This window comes from Podarcis liolepis, assembly GCF_965112155.1.
Source record: "Podarcis liolepis genome assembly, chromosome: Z".
Lineage (NCBI taxonomy): Eukaryota > Metazoa > Chordata > Lepidosauria > Squamata > Lacertidae > Podarcis > Podarcis liolepis.
In genome coordinates this window covers 36,504,178-36,520,820 of record NC_139570.1, presented here as the reverse complement: position 1 = coordinate 36,520,820, position 16,643 = coordinate 36,504,178, and the positions used below count along the sequence as shown (strand labels likewise).

The 16,643-nt window shown below is 44.6% G+C and overlaps 1 protein-coding gene across 1 annotated transcript; it reads right to left on the bottom strand.

Moving 5' to 3' along the window:
- Window positions 1-19: 19 nt before the first annotated feature.
- On the bottom strand, window positions 20-16,597 carry GTF3C5 (general transcription factor IIIC subunit 5). The gene is made up of 11 exons (XM_083485208.1): window positions 16,370-16,597; window positions 14,431-14,647; window positions 13,116-13,314; window positions 8,733-8,928; window positions 7,230-7,334; window positions 5,608-5,722; window positions 5,318-5,398; window positions 3,886-3,983; window positions 3,302-3,384; window positions 2,651-2,793; window positions 20-1,561 (listed from the first exon to the last, which is right to left on the bottom strand). The coding sequence occupies exons 1-11, from the start codon at window positions 16,547-16,549 to the stop codon at window positions 1,404-1,406; spliced, it is 1,575 nt and encodes a 524-aa protein (XP_083341334.1). The 5' UTR covers window positions 16,550-16,597; the 3' UTR covers window positions 20-1,403.
- Between the last annotated feature and the right edge of the window lie 46 nt (window positions 16,598-16,643).

The window sequence follows — 16,643 nt, the reverse complement described above, 5'->3', positions numbered from 1 at the left end:
TTCAATTAACAATTGGAAGTCAAATGAGAATTAGTTTTATTAAATATATTACATGATCATCTGAATTTACAATAATGTAGAATTAACAAGCCATTTATTACAGGCAGTGAGATGCAACATAACCAGACACTGGAAAGAGCTTTCTGGCACGATGATAGACCATTGGTACAAAACGCGTTTGGGAAACAATCCTCCTTGAGAGAGTTACAAATAAACTACAGTTGACACATGGACAGATAAGAAAAGATGGCTCTACCCCAATGTGGTTTAATTTCATAGCATATGCCAGTATTCCAGAAAATGAACAATTCCCTTGATCAGCATTTGGCTCAATTTGGTTGATCTAAATTTAAATTCAAACATAAATCATTATCTTCACTTTGAACCCCACTCACACGTTCATCGGTATACAAATGCTTTATACTCTTTCATTGGCAACATAAGAGGAAAAATTACTATTACTCAAACTTAATCTATGCACATTCACAAGGGCTCCTGGTCAGGTATTTGGCCTTCAGGCCTTTGACCTCATCAACCAAAAAGGTAGGATGCCCACCTAAAGTCCACAAGGGAAGAAGAAGAAGAGTTTGGATTTGATATCCAGCTTTATTACTATCCTAAGGAGTCTCTTTGGCGTCATCTTCAACCTGTTGTTCTCATATGCCTTCAGTTTGACTGAAGACAGTGTGTGCTGTGCGTCCATTCAAGGAGTGGTGGGAGTCCGTTCAACCTGGCACATCTCCATGCCAAGGCAGAAGTGTGGCAAATTCTTATCCAATATATATTGTTCATAGATGACACAGCCTTGACAGCACACTCCAAGGAAACTCCACAGAAACTCATCAAACATTTTGCCCAAGACTGTATAGAGTTTGGCTTCATCATCAGCCTGACAGAAGACTAAAATCTTAGGTCAGGACATCACCAGCACTCCATGCACCAGCCCTGGTGACCACACGTTTGAGGTGGTAGAGCTGGACAGGTGTATTAGTAAGGTGGCTACGGCAATGGCTTGCCTCTCCTAAAGGATATGGGAGAATGAGATGCTAACCAATGCCAAGATGAAGGTCTACCAGGCTTGTGTGTTAACCAGTTAGCTAAGCTTTCATTAGAGGAATATTTAGCAAAACCTCTCAGGATAAGGTATCTCCAGCCCCATTACTTGCACACTTGCCATGTCTGCAGAGCTCAAGGATAAACAGCCTTACTCATCATAATCTTCACCCCCAAATCAGTATCAGAAAGGCACACATAGGTGTCTGTAAAGAAGAGAAACCAAAGATGTGTAGAAGAGACATGGATGGGTTCTTGTCTCGTTAGGCCTGGCTTCCTGTCTTGCCTGTAGGGACAAGAGAAGCAAAGGTCCTCGCCAGGAATAGGTCCACAGTGCCAGTTCTGGTGCATCACACATAGTCCAGAATCTCTGTCTCCATCTCATTCTCACTTCCATCAGATGGTTCTTTGAACTCCTCCTCTTCTTCCTCCTCTTCCTCTTCCTCTCCGGACTCAAACGCCAGCTGCTCTTTCCCCTCTTCTGTGTTCGAAGTGCTTGTGAACAGAGCTGGAGCAAAAGATGGGGAAAGGGATGAAGATAATGTCAGGGATGGCTGAGGAATTCCACTGGGGCAAAAGGGGTGGGGCGGGGTAGCCAAAGGTCAGTCAGAATTACTCCCTCAGGGGTCCCATCTGAAGGAAACAGAGAGCCAGCAGTGGCAGGAAGAAACTTATTTCCATTGTAATTCCAAAAGCAGTTATTTCTCCCTCCAACAAATATGCGTATCTAGGGTTGTTAGTTGATTTAGTAAATCTTAATTGATTATGTATTGTTATTATTCAAATTTATATTCTGCTTCTCCTCCGAGGAGCTCAAGGTGTCTATTATCCTAAGACAAACGATGTGTGACAGGGATTAAGCTGAGAGAACTAAAGGCTGATCTAGTCCAGGACTCTCTTTGTCACAATGGCCAACCAAGTGCCTCTTTTAGGAAGCCCACAAGCAGCACCTAGGCACAACGGCACTCTCTGCACCTGTGATTCCCAGCAACTGGCACTCAGAGGCATCATGCTGACAGTGGAGACATGAGCTTTGGTAACCAGCCCAGGGTCACCTAGCAATGAATTTCAGTCAATCAAATGGATTGATTTTTATAAGCCTAAGCTACATTAAAAAAATGAACCTGGGTGGAGGACTATATGTTTTCAATATATTGAAAAGACATCCCTAATCATACTTTTTAAAAAAATTAAAAAATCCAATACAAGTACCGTATTTTTTGCTCTATAAGACTCACTTTTTCCCTCCTAAAAAGTAAGGGGAAATGTGTGTGCGTCTTATGGAGCGAATGCAGGCTGCGCAGCTATCCCAGAAGCCAGAACAGCAAGAGGGATTGCTGCTTTCACTGCGCAGGGATCCCTCTTGCTGTTCTGGCTTCTGAGATTCAGAATTTTTTTTTCTTGTTTTCCTCCTCCAAAAACTAGGTGCGTCTTGTGGTCTGGTGCGTCTTATAGAGCGAAAAATACGGTAATTCAAGCTGCAAGCGGCAGGAGCTATCTTAGAAGAGCCACACAAGCTGTCCCAGGTCAGGTTAACATTTGTAAAAACCTGGATTCATTGCCAGGTTCCGACCTCCCTTGATTAATAGTATATTACCAGGCCTTTTGGAGCGGATGATCTGCTTTATCATCAGAGACATGGTATCCCGCAAGTCATCACTGGTCTTGGGAAGACACCAGCCGTCCCTCTCTGTACACACCATCTCCATGCCATCATTCCGGCGAATGATCTTCTGCAAGCTGAACAGAGACTAGTCTCAGAATCTCTCTTCCCCCAAAGGACTGAACAAATTAGGTCTGATTCCCTTGTGAAGGTTGACCCTGGTCTCAAAAAATAAACTGAGGACAAAAAGACTCAGAGTCTGGATGTGTCAAATCATCAGTGGAAGAACCAACAAACCCATTAAATGTAGATTTTTAAAACCCTGCTCCCTGGTAATTGTGGGTTCCTGTTTCAAAGGAATGCTGGGAACTGCCTAAGAAGGGGAAACAGAGGTACTCTCTCCTGAAGGTTCAATGTCTAAGGAGTGCAAGCCTTCTCCCCCCCCCCCCCTACAGTCAGCTGAATTTTTGTATTACTGCAAGGGTACCCATGGAAAAATTCAGAGCAGGTTTTGCTTGAAGGGCCACCACAGCGGGGAGCATACCTTTGAGGTTCAGACAGACATACAAAAGACATGCATGAACACAGACATAACTTGCCCCTCCCCCAGTTACTTTAGAGCCCCTTTTGATCAAGCACAGGTACCATTCCACATTCAGGTCACAAAGCTGATAGAACATCTGTCGATAGGGAGGCAGGGAACCTTCTCGGAAGATGTAAATCGAATCCTGAGAGAGGAAGAAGCAGAGGGATTGAAGACACCAAAAGACAATGGAACTGAAAGTAAAAATGTTTCCACAACGGGACCCTCTGTTGCTGACTTGACTGTTGGAGAAAACCCTTAGTTCCTCCAAAGTCAGACTGTCACCCCAACTTCCTCCTCTTGTCCAATACAGAACCCACAAAGAGTCCTCATGGTTGTTATAGTCAATCTCTTCCTACCCAAACTGCCACATCTCTATTTCCCAGAGCAGCCCTCTGGACTTGAACAGGGCAACTGAGTCTCTCTTGCATCAACCCCAAGGATTCCCACCTCCACAGTGGCTAAAGACAGGAGGATGAATTTATACTATTGGGCATTTTGCCTTTAAGCTGCTACCCATTTCTTTCATGTGACCAAATTTCCCCAGAGGAGACAAAGTGTCAGGAGACAGATCTTCCTAGTACGCCACAAGAGGAGAAAAAAGGTGAAGTCAGGAGGAAAAAGAAGGAGGAAGTCAAATACCTACTTTAAGTTTATACTTGCTGAAAGCAGATTTCCGTGGACTGGACATCCCAGAGGTGCTCAGTCCTTGCTTAAGGTCCTGGATGCCAACTACATGGCTCGCTGCAAAGGGCAGGAAGAGAGTCCCCAAATCACATGTTGCACAGCAACTTAAGAGCCTGGCTGCTGGATCAGGCCAAAGGCCCATCTAGTCCAGCATCCTGTTCTCACAGTGGCTGACCAAAAGCCTCTTCTAGGAAGCCCCAAAGCAGGGCATGACTGCAACAGCAACTTTCTCTACCTGTGATTCCTAGCAACTGGCATTCAGAGGCATATTGCCTCTGACAGTGGAGAAAGAACATAGCCATAATGACTGGCAGCCATTGATTAGCTTTATTCCTCCATGAACTTGTCAAATTCTCTTTTAAAGTCATCCAAGTTGTTGGCCACCACTACATCTTGCTGGAGGGAATTACATACTCAAACTATGTACTGTGTGAAAAATTGCTTTCTTTTGTCTGCCCAGAACCTGTCAACATTCAGCTTCATCGGATGGTACCCAAGTTTTAGTATTATGAGAGGGGGAAATTTAACTTCTCTCTATCTACTTTTTCTTGACTGACACCAAGGATGGAAGAACAAACTACAACATGACAACCTGTTGATCTTGTTTTATGATGTTGTTTAGTCATGTTCGACTCTTCGTGACCCCATGGACCAGAGCACGCCAGGCACTCCTGTCTTCCACTGCCTCCCGCAGTTTGGTTTTATAATAATAAATAATAAATGCTCTGCAGCACCTGGTAACTACTGGTTCTGTGTGCAACTGGCAAAGGAATATATGAAGCTGCCTTCTATCAAGACAGACCACAGATCCATCTGCCTCAGTACTGTCTGCAGACTGGCAGCAGCTCCCCAGGATTTCAGACAGGGCAGTTTTCCAGCCCAACCTGGGCAGAGTGGGGATTGATAGTAGGGTCTCCTGCATGCAGAGCATGTGGTCTACCACACAGCACAGATGTCAGCATTTGAGAGGCAAGTATCTCACAAAGGCTGATGAACTGGCCCACCCACCAGAGGCCACTTTTGACAGGCAGATGAAGCCACCTACCTGTCAATCACCTGGTGTCATGTGATGTCAGGTGATTCAACTTCAAAGGAAGAACTGAGAGTGAAATTCCTTCCTTCATTTGCAACCCCAGCTTTAATTTCAAGCTGCATCTGAAAAGATCCCTGCCGAAAGCAGGACTTGCAATCAGTGCTGACAGCAAGCCCTGTTTTCAGCAGGCGTCTGCTCAGGAGCCGCAAAAGGGAGGTTCATCTCATTCAAAAATTGTACCAGGATCAGAGAGAGCCAGAAAAGACACCCCTGCAAATTGATGGAAGAAATCACAATTGTTTAATTCACTAAACAAGATAAAGAAATATCTACCCACCCTCTTGCCTGTACCACATACCTGGTTTTTTCACGGTGATGGGCAGGCTGTAGTTGTAGGTGCTGCGTTTAGCTTTCACCGGCATGTCATTAGGAGCGTACCCTAGGGGAAATTAAAACAGGTCTGTGGAGGCAGAAGAGATGATGGAGAAGAGCACCTCTCAAAGAGAAACAAATTATACCAGGAATTTTAAATATATATATTTGGCAGCTTGGTCCTTTTGTAGCCTAGACCTTTCCTCTGCCCCCCACCCAAAAGGCACTGATAGCAAAGAGTATAACAGTACTCTGATGGCCTGCTTCCATTTTTACCGTATTTCATTCCACAGCGAATTCTGAAATCCAGGACCTGGTAGAACTTTGCTTCTGGGTGTTCCCTGGGATCATAACCAAAGCGGACCCACAGGCTCCTCCAGGGTCCAGTTAGCTACAGGGGCAAACAGAATTGCAAGAATGTGAGGCTCTAGTTTTGATGCTTTTTTTTTTTAAAATCCTTGCATCCGAACATAGGATTGAAATAACCTTTTTATTAAAAAGCACTCTCAGATTAAAAAACATTGCAACACCACAATCATTTTAACAACAGCTGCAAAAAAATGTACCACGATTTTGCTGCTGTCAAGACCTTAAAAAGCAGCAAAGCTTTAGATTTTCAGGTTTAGGAAAATGGGAAGGAAAGGAAATTGTGCACAGAAAGGCCATTTATGGCTGGCCCCTGTCATTGCCACCATCTAGATTTTACTTCTAGAGAGTGGAGAAAAATGTCTCATTTCAAAACTTTATTTCAAAGTTATTTGAAAATTTCCCAGAACACCAACTCTCGCACCACAACAGAGGGGGTCTATGGGCAATTTTATGAGTGCTGAATAAAGAAACTACTGTCCTGGGCTCCTTTGGGAGGGTGGGCGGGATAGATAAATCATACAAATTCAAAAAAAAACACCTTTTGATTCCTATTTCTTTTAAACTGCATGCTGTTTGTATTACGCTGTTTGTGCTCTGTTTACTTGTTATCTGCTCTGAGACCATTAAGTAAAGAGAAGGATATAAATGCTTTGAATGATTGAATGAGAGCTTTCTTGACAATAACAAAATAGGGGGGAAATGACAATACCCCAGTAAAAAAATTGCAGTTTTCAGGAATGGAGCACTGCCAAGATGGAGACAATTTAACATGTGCTTTGGAAACTTGGATGAATGAACCGCATCACAGGTGGGGAACCTCAAGCTCAAGCCCCGAATGCAGACCTTCAGTCCTCTCCACCCAGCCCACAGGACACTTCCCATGTCATGCCTCCCCTTATGCCACACATCCCTCAAGTGCTTTTGCTAGGTTGGACTGTATCCTTGAACTGCGGAAATGGTTCTTATATATCTGGAAGGAGAAAGGTATGTCTGTATGTGTAGAAACCAGGGGCTTTTGCATGGTTGGAATGCAGCCTATTGTACAAGGGCAAGAGTAACACCCATTGAACATGAGAACATAAGAGGTGCCCTGCTGGATCAGGCAAATGGCCCATTCTGTTCTCGCAATGGCCAACGAGATGCCTGTCTGAAAACCACAAGCAGGACCAGAGCACAAGAGTATTCTACAGTTCCCAGCAACTTCTACTGACTTTTGCCACCGGCCACACCTCTTTGCCTCAGGCTCCTAAAGAGCTGCCTATGAGCTAAAGTGACCCCTGGGCTGAAAAGAGTTCCCTGCCTCTGATATAAGTTGCCTAAGAAGGCCAACAATTTGTTTACATTCTGGAATATATTACTGAGTGCCCCTCCCTGCCCAAAAAAAATCTTCCCAGCTGCATGCTTTCTGGCAACTACATTTGATATCTACTGCATTTACTAAATAGTGAACATTTCAATCCATTGTCACTATATGAGCTGTTGGGAACTCTTTTTAAGAAAGCAACACACACAAAACATAATGCACTCACCATGTAGTAAGCTAAGTAAGGCAGAAGGAACTTGAGCTTGTCAGGGTGGATGCTTATATTGGCTTTCACAGCATTACGAGACCAGATTGGGCGGACCTCAAACAGCTACAAAACAGAAACACATACAAGAAAGGGTCTAACTATAACCCAAGGCTGGAAGGATGTGAAGTATAAAAAGACTCTGTTCATTGTTTCCTTGGAAAAGTTAATTCATGAACTTAAAGCTGCCAAAATTTCTGGCTGCACCAGATGGGGGTGTGTGAGTGTTCCATTTGGATAATAACAGTGCATTAAATAATAATAACAACAAAACCATTAATAACTGTATTAATAACCATTAATAACTGTAATGAATATAGGGGTTGCTCGTGCGTAAGTTGCCACCACTCCTGGCTATGTTGCCTTGTTAAACCTTTTCTGTCTGGACAGCCCTTCACTTTGTGGCTGCCTCAGTCGCTAGCAGTATCCGTCAGTGGACGTTTCTTAAACCTTTTCCAGCATAAAAGCTGTTTGACGCCAAGTCTCCTCCTACTCTCCCTGCGCGGAAGTCTTCTGCGCAGGGAGGGTGTGGGTAGTGGAGGACCCGTGCTCTCCCCGCTGGTCTCCGGCGAGGAGTCCTGGAGCCCCCTCGCCGATTCCCCCATCTGCCCCCCTTTATCCCTGGTGTTACGCTGATTTCCTTCCCCAGCTGATGAGCTGCCTCTCTCCCTGCTGGGCCCTTCTCCAGCATCGCTTGAGAGCCTTGCCTCCGCCTCTGGCTCCGATGTCAGTTCCCTGACAATAACAAATTAGGTTCCACAGGCATTCTATACAAAAATAGAATGTTTTCCACATACAGTAAAGTAAATTGTTACTAACATTTTCAGCTTTGCCTTGTTTCACCATAAAGACATCATGTGTGTGAAAATTGTGAATACACTTTCTACAAAGCAATCTGAGCCTGCAGAGCTTGTGGCAAGACAGTCCTTATTAACATAGGTCAAGAAAGGACCGCAAACACTTTCAAATTTGTCTGCTTTGGCAAGTCCTTTGCACTTGATGCCAATATGCCAAGCATTCAGGAAGAGCCATGTCCCAATATGGGGGCCTTTCTTGACTCATACAATGGATTGCCTCGTTCCAGCCAAGTATGACTTCATTTGAAAGAATTGCTGGACTGATCTGGCCCTTTGTCTCCCCCTTGGGGCCCTTCAAACTTTTTCTTTTCATGCCGCCTCACTAGAATTAGTTGTTGGTATCCTTGTAGTCTCGTGTTTTGATGATTTGGTGTTGTTAGGGTTTCGTATGGCTTTTCTACAGAATATACTTTTTGTTCTGATGCCCTTTTTATAAATGTTCTGTACATGCTATACAAATAAAATTATTGGAAGTGGGGGTAAAAGATTTCCCTCTCAACCAAGAAAGGTACTCTCAGCAGGGAGTTCCAGGCAACCCTGGCTCTGATGTCCCAAGTTTCCAAACATGTCTTTCCGTGTGTGAACAGACCCCAAAAGGTGTGTCTACCTTCCTCAGTTCCTCTTCTGCTTTGTGATCCACTGCATTGCTGCAAACTCTCCTCCAGGTCTGCTCTGCAGCGTCCAAAGGCTTCATGGGGATCTCCTCATCCTCAAAGTTGATAAAGATGGCGTTGTGGGGCCGACGGGCCCGGCTGAGACCTATCAGGTTTTCGCTGGACAACGTGGGGTTCTGATATCCTTCCCTGCAGGGGAGGGAAACAGAAATTACAAAAATGAATCCCATTCGACTCAGTTGTATGAATTTTTGATAATGCTTGCTTTTTTGTTTATGACAACTCAAATTGAAAATTTAAAAAAATTGAAAAAAGGTAATTTTCTTTCTATTTTTCTTTTCTGATGCCCCCTTTTAAACTGCTATCTAAACAGAGAATTTCTAAAGAGACAACCATGAATCTGTTCATTAAAAAGACATGAATTTTGCTAAGTGGTGGGTTGATTGCCTGCATTTATATTTATTTGTTTTATTATTATATTTATATTCCACCTTCTCTCCAAGGAGCTTAAGGTGGTGTACACACTTCTACCACATCTCCATTTTATTCTCACAACAACCCTGCGAGGTAAGTTAGACTGAGAGTGAGTGACTGACCCAAGGTCACACAGTGAGTTTTATGGCTGAGCAGGTACTTGCACCCTGGTCTCCAAAACCCTAGTCCAGCACTCTAAGCTCTATATCACACTGGCGTCTTCAATTGTGGAACTCAGGATGGTGAGCATGGAGCTGCCATGTGTTGATGAGACTCAGAACTCAGCCCTTCCCAGATCTGGAACTTATGACCTCCTCAGTTTGAAAAATAAAATCACAAGTTCTGTTCAGCAGAACACCTGCCTTCAGTGTTCCATGGTGGAATGCTAACATGGATGGGGGCCTCTTGAATTTCAACTTCTTTAGTAAGGCAGCAGGCCAGTTTAATAAGACTCCATTTAATGTTGGATTTTGTCATTAAAGAACTGGAGAGAATCTGTTGGTCTTTTATACTGTAATTTGTTCAGGTTGCCTAGACAGTTTGACTCTTCCTATATTAATAACTCTACCCAGTAGACCCACTAAAACTTGATATTTTTCTTCCCTTGTATTACTGAAAAGTTAGAGCTATATTTCTTCAACACAAATTATGAAAAGATTCTTCCACACTACCCAAGGTAACCTGGGCCCAAAGGTGCAGAGCCATGCCAAAAAGCACCAGAAATGATGATTGAATAAGAGGGAACGAGAGATTTGAAATTTGGCCCCAACTTCCTATAAACCCTTAAACAAATCTACTCCAAGTCTTCAGCATTGTTCCCAGCCTATCCCTGTTAATCCCCCTAGCCTACCACCCACGTTCCACTATGCATCACAAAGCTTTCAAGTAAAGGTATGGCGAGCCTAAAAGGCTATACCGCCTAAAAGACTTGGCAACCCCACACCGTCACAAGAAATACAGAACAAACTAATGGACAACCAAATATCCTGACTGACCTATCATCAACTACATGCATTCTTAAACAACCCAGAAATCAAGTCAGCAACCACTAGGCAATTGTCAACAGAGGGACACAGCAAAGGGACAGTATCGGCAACATATAAAATACTATTCCAAGACACTACAGGTCCCTCACCAAAATCAAAGACCAATGGGAGCATGACATAGAGTATGAAATAAACTCAACCCAATGGTCGAGGCTGTGGACCAATCCCCTCTTTAGAAGGGAACTCACTTTGAAAGTTATTTACAGATGTCCATTAATTTCAGTGGATCTACTTTTATCACCCACTGTGTTTGTGGGGCTTACGCCCAGGAAGTGTATATAGGATTGCAGCCTTATTCTGCCTGCCCTAAATTTTATTGGCTTATTACCATAATTCATTCATTCAGCTAGCTAAGGCAAATAAGTACCTTGCTGGATCAGATGACGAGCCACCTAGTCCCACCTATTTATATCCCTTCCCATAATACAGCACTTGAAATGGGTTCAAAACAGATACTGGAGGAGCAATCCTCACAATTCCCTAAGAAGGAGGACTGACTGTTAAACCAGAAACTATTTAAATGTATAGTGGATATGAGGCTAAATAGATTCTCCATTTTTTGTCAGTTTGTGGGGAGTCTGGAGGGACCTAATAATGGGAATCTTGCTATCGTGAATTAACCTTATTTAAAGAGGGAAAAGTTGAGCTTTGCAATCTTGAATTTATCTGAAATCTTCTACATGCAGTCATGGTTCATCTGAGAGCAAGCTGGGTGGGAAGACTACTGCTCCTATTTTTTAAGGCTGTTTGGAAATTACCTGACAGATAGCTGAAACTGGCAAGTTATATAACAGCCAGGGAAGGATGACAGCCAGATAATAACTGGCTTTTACAGCTAAAGGCACTTTTTATTTAACACTGGAATGGGAAATGTAATGACAGTGTCCAACCATATGTTCTCCTTATTGTGAAAGGGGAAACCAAGGTAACATTTTAATGTATGTTGTAGGTATTATTTATTGCAATAAAAATCACAAAAAGCAATCATCGCTTTAACTGTTTTTATACAAAATTGTTTTTAACTGCTTTTATATTAGAAATTGTTTTGATTATTGATGCTTTTATTGTTAAATTGCTTTCAGATACTTTATAGCAAAGTGAGCTATGAAGAATAACAGTGAGAAAAATCAAAGGTGTTAGCATGAGAAGAGTTCCAAATGTTACCTCTAATGAATTGGAAAGCACAGCCACCTCTTGTCAAATGTCAACAATGTGGCTGTCCCAACCCTGGGATCTGAGCTGCACTGATGAATATCTAAGGAACACATGGACATCTAAGAGAAGTATGTATTTCACTCTCCAGTACCTTGTTTCAACTCCTTTGTGCATGCAAACCCAAGTGAAATGAGAGCTGGGTTCATACCTCAATGCCACATATCCAAAAGCCTCTGCATGTCTGTAGCAACTATCAGTTCTGACAGCTGCAACAAGCACATGTTGATTTAACCTAGAAGCAGAGAGGAACACAGAAGTCACTCTGACTTTGTTGTTCCTCCCTGCTGCCAGAAGAAGTCAGGTGCTGCATTGGGCAGGTAACCAAGCCAGGAGAGGTACCAAGAAGGGTGGATAGGGGCTCTCTACAGGTGCCTGTTGCAGCTGTCAGAACCAATAGCCACTACAGTCAACTAGAGACTTCTGGGTGTATCGAAGGTTGCTCCCAGGTACAACAGATGTGGGGCATTCTTTCGGTCTATGTGAGTAGCACTCTAGGGACTACATGCTAGGCAGTGGTGGGCAGGGCCAAATATAAAAGAGGGCAGGGCCTGCTGGTTGCAGCATGCTTGGCAGCTGAACAAGAGTGGAAGAATGTAACCAATATCACTCTGGACGGATAGTTTTAAGAAGTTCTTAATTTTGCTGCCTCTGAAAAACTAAAACACCATCTGAGAGTCTGGAAAGATGAAGTGGAGCCTGAAGACTTTGCAGCCATCTTGTGAACCTTTATAATAATCAGGAACAGGCAACGTTTGGAGAACTTGGGTCAGCTGAATATGACTTTTATGTGGAGATATCCACTATTATTCTATATCTTCTTTAATTTGTAAAGGGGACAATGGAAACAGTGTGTGTATCCCTTTGTCAATCTCTCCTAGAGCTTCCTTTTTATACTCTGGACCTACACTGCATAAGACAGCATTTATTTTTATTTGGTTCCAATATGGTTATATTGTACCATTGAACACGAAAAAAGCTGTTTGTTGCCCCCCCCCCGCCAAAAAAAGGAGTTCCCTTAAGAGGGTTAAGAGGGGTATACCACTTCTTAGATCAAGGGTTGCCCTCCAGATGTTGTTGCACACAGCTGAGAGGCAGGGTTGTGGAGAGGACAGAGCTCAATAAGCTAGTTGGCTGGATATGGGTGCCAAGAAGGCTATGTTTGGCCTGAGGACCAGAGGTTTTCCCCCCTACCGTCCAAGTCCAACCCTAAACTGCAACTATATTCAGCCAACATAGTAGCTGGTACATATAATTAATCCTGCCACAGCAGAGACCATTGCTCAGCAGGTGGATTTGCCATCACCTACAAAAGAAGGTTGGCGGTTCGAATCCCTGCAAGGGGGTGAGCTCCCGTTCTTTGATTCCAGCTCCTGCCCACCTAGCAGTTTGAAAGCACATCAAAGTGCAAGTAGATAAATAGGTACCGCTCCGGCGGGAAGGTAAACGGTGTTTCCGTGCGCTGCTCTGGTTCGCCAGAAGCAGCTTAGTCATGCTGGCCACATGACCTGGAAAAACTGTCTGCGGAGACAAATGCCGGCTCCCTCGGCCAGTAAAACGAGATAAGCACCGCAACCCCAGAGTCGTCCGTGACTGGACTTAACGGTCAGGGGTCCCTTTACCCTTACAAAAGAAAACACTGACCTATGTTGCGTTTCTGGTCGATAGTAATAGTCCACAGGAGTGTCCAAGCGTGAGAAAATGGGTGGAGGGATATAAAGCGGAAGGTCACTCAGGAAGAACTCCTCTTTCTCTGGCTTGAGCATCAGGACTTTGTCATACATGGAGGTCTGCTTGCCATCTGGTCCAGAGTGCACTGCCAAATACTGGAAATCAGACATCCCTGGAGAGAAGGAGGCAAAAGTGTGCAGATCACCACAACAGATTGTTCCCTCACTTAACTACTTAGTGAAACTTGCACAAAAGAAACAGGCATCTCATTCAGTACCAAATCAACATCTATTAATTTCTTTAAAATGCTTGAATACTAACATTCTTCGGAACATACTGCCTTATACTGAGTCTGACCACTGGTCTATCTACCTCAGTATTGTCTACATTGACTGGAAACCACTTTCTGGTTTTTCAGGAAGAACTCGCTTTCAGTCCTACCTGGAGATACTGGGGATTCTGCTTTGTAGCAACCCAAGAAGCTCTCAAAGTGGCAACTTGCAGAGATTTGCACAATGCAATCAGAAATAACATGGTGCCTGGTGTAGTGAAAATTATAGCATATGCTTTGATAGAGAGCCTACATGTGAAGAGATGTAAAAACTGTGAAATAGTGTGTGGAAGTATATTGTTGTATTAAGAATGTGTCAAGAATGTGCAGGAAAAAAACTCAGCACTGAGCCAGATTGATAGAGAGGAGACATCATGTTCTTATTGCTGAATCAGGGACTCAGACGATAGTGCAGGCATGCTTTTCCTCTGAGAGTGTAGCCTAATTTCTACATCTGTGTATAGCTAAGTAGAGATAATGCCTCTATATAAGCCTGTGTAATTTATTATAATAATAATAATAATAATAATAATAATAATAATAATAATAATAATAATAATAATAATATCTTTATTGTCATTGCCCCCTCTCGGGGACAACGAAATTACTTAAGACTGTGGATTCTACTTTTGTGAGATCCCAAGAGGCTGTTGTTCTGATCACAATGGTGTGTTTACTGAAGAAATCCCTGGTTAATTCAGGCAGCCCCACCGTATTCATGGGGTCTCCTTGGTGCCACCAGACAGCACACCCAGTGAGAATCCCTGAGGCAAGGAAGTAGGGCGAAACTGAAATTTACAGAGTCTTATGATGGAGGCAAATCTTTCCTTACTGCAAAGGGGGTGAGGTCCTCCAAATGTTGTTGAGGAACAACGTTCATCATCCCTGGTCCTCTCACCATGCATCTGGAGGACCACACAGGTTCCTCATCCCTGCCTTAGAGAAAGTAATCATTACCTTGAAACTTATAAACTGTGGTAACAATGCCAAGAACTTCTACTTCAAAACTGACATCTTCCTCAAAATCTCCTGATTCTGACCGTTTCCTCCTCGTTTTCTTTTTAACTTTCAGCAACATGGAAGATGTCGGGAAGCGGTTGGCACACACAGGGTGGCAGTAGGGGTCCTTGGGGCGGAAGTAGAGCTCAAGTCTTCGGCTGGGGTCAGTGTAGATCTGAAAAGTATGCACACAACCAATAACATAAATAAAGGCTAGGTCATTCTGCCAGCACACGAGTGACGGGAAAATAGGTTTTGCTTCCTCCCAACCCAGAATGGTAATGCAGCAGGATGGGTGCTCTCAGACAGGAGAGGGTGGGATGGGCTGAAGTGAAGCTGTGAACCAAATGCACAACAAGCTGACCCCCAGGGGCCAGCAATTTCTCACCCTGAGTTGGATATAATCCAACCCCTACAATGTAGGGTTGTCATATTTCAAACAGTGAAAATCCAGACAGAAAAGTAATTGAACTTTACAGTGGTACCCCTGGTTACGTCCACTTCATGTTACATTCTTTCAGGTTATGTCTCACGGCGACCTGGAAGTACCGGAAAGGGTTACTTCTGGGTTTTGTCACTCGCGCATGAGCAGACACGCAAAATGACGTTACGCGCATGCGCAGAAGCGGCGAATTGCAACCCGCGCGTGAACAGACGCGCCGCTGCGGGTTGCGCTCTTTTCATCTTGCAAACAGGCCTCCAGAACAGATCCCGTTCGCAACCAGAGGTACCACTGTAGAGTCATACCTCGGGTTGCTTCAGGTTGAGCCTTTTTAGGTTACACTCCGTGGCAACCCGGAAGTCACAGAGTGCGTTACTTCCGGGTTTCACCACTCACGCATGTGCAGACACTCAAAATGACATCACACGCGTGTGTGGAAGCGGCAAATTGTGAGCCGCGCAGACGCAGGTTGCATTCGCTTTAGGATGCGAACGGGGCTCTGGAACAGATCCCATTCGCATCCAGAGGTACCACTGTATTTGGAAAAGTTGTTGAGATGTGATTTAATTTTTTTGCCAAAGTTGCTGGGCTGGATGGTATGGGCTGACGTACGTCTGGAGTTTCCCAGTTGGACACTGCTGCCGACTGCTATATTCTGTATATGGTCGGGAAAATCCAGGCAACCCTGTATAGCTCACCCACCCCCTTTCCACAATCACCCCCACCACGCAGAACAGCAATTCAGATCACCCTTTTCTTTTCAAAATGAGAGATAAAGAAGGTGTGAAGGGGATGTTAAGTATGAGGCTCCCTCTTGGCGCAGGTAGCCAGAAGCCTCTTCCAAGCTGAATAAGCTTCTGTAGGGGAAATATTTCAACATAGACAAGGGACATTTCTGGAAAATATTCATTTATGATTAGCCATACACAAGCAAGATCCCCAACCTGCCACTTCTTTAAACTGCCATTAAGTCCTTGGAAGACAAGGGTTCAAATCCTGCCCTAGGGGACAACCTCCCTCACTGAGTTGTTGTGAGGAAGTAACAGGAAGAGGGAGAATCATGTACTCCCTTGAACTCCCTGGGGGAAGGTGGGATATAGATGTGGCGATGAAAAACTGATGATGATGATGATGAGCTAAATGGAAATGGTGTGCGTGCTAACAGTAAAAGCACTCCTCAACTCCCATGGGGTCCAACTTTCCAGCCCTGCCTCTGGAGGCTCTGAGCAAGAAAGAGAGAGATAGAAACTCTCTGTCACGAAAACTCCATGGGAGAGAAGAGTTCCACAGGGAACGTGCAAAGTGTCCGATGTAACCAGGCACGGGTGCCGGGGCATCCGAATGCAGGCTGGCTTGAGACCCCGCCCCGCGCCCCACGGCAGCTTTGCCTCTCAGACACGTGAGCGGGGAGAAGGAAGAGCCATTCTTCAAAGGACGCCCACTCCCCATCCTTACCCTAGAGACCCCTTCCTCTCCGCCCAGCGTCAGCAGCGTCTTGTCCACGTCCTGCACAACGCCTGGGTACTCCACGCACACCAGCCTCTTGTCGCGGTTCAGCCGTGAAGTCGCCGCGTCCGCCCCGACGGCCGGAGAGCAGCAGCCTGCGCCTCCCTCGGCGCTGTCTCCCCCGACCATTTTCCCCGCCAGGAACCGCCACAGTCGCTCTCTTCAAAAGCGTCCTCCCCTCCGCGTCGCGTAGCAACACGGTGGCGCTCGCGAAGGTTCCAGG

Excerpts from the sequence above, each read along its gene's own strand:
- GTF3C5 (XM_083485208.1), bottom strand. The coding sequence starts at position 16,549 with ATGGTCGGGGGAGACAGCGCCGAGGGAGGCGCAGGCTGCTGCTCTCCG. Across the intron at positions 13,315-14,430 it reads CACAGTTTATAAGTTTCAAG|GGATGTCTGATTTCCAGTAT; the intron begins GTAATGATTACT and ends CCTTCTCTCCAG. Across the intron at positions 3,984-5,317 it reads CATCACCGTGAAAAAACCAG|CGAGCCATGTAGTTGGCATC; the intron begins GTATGTGGTACA and ends TGCCCTTTGCAG.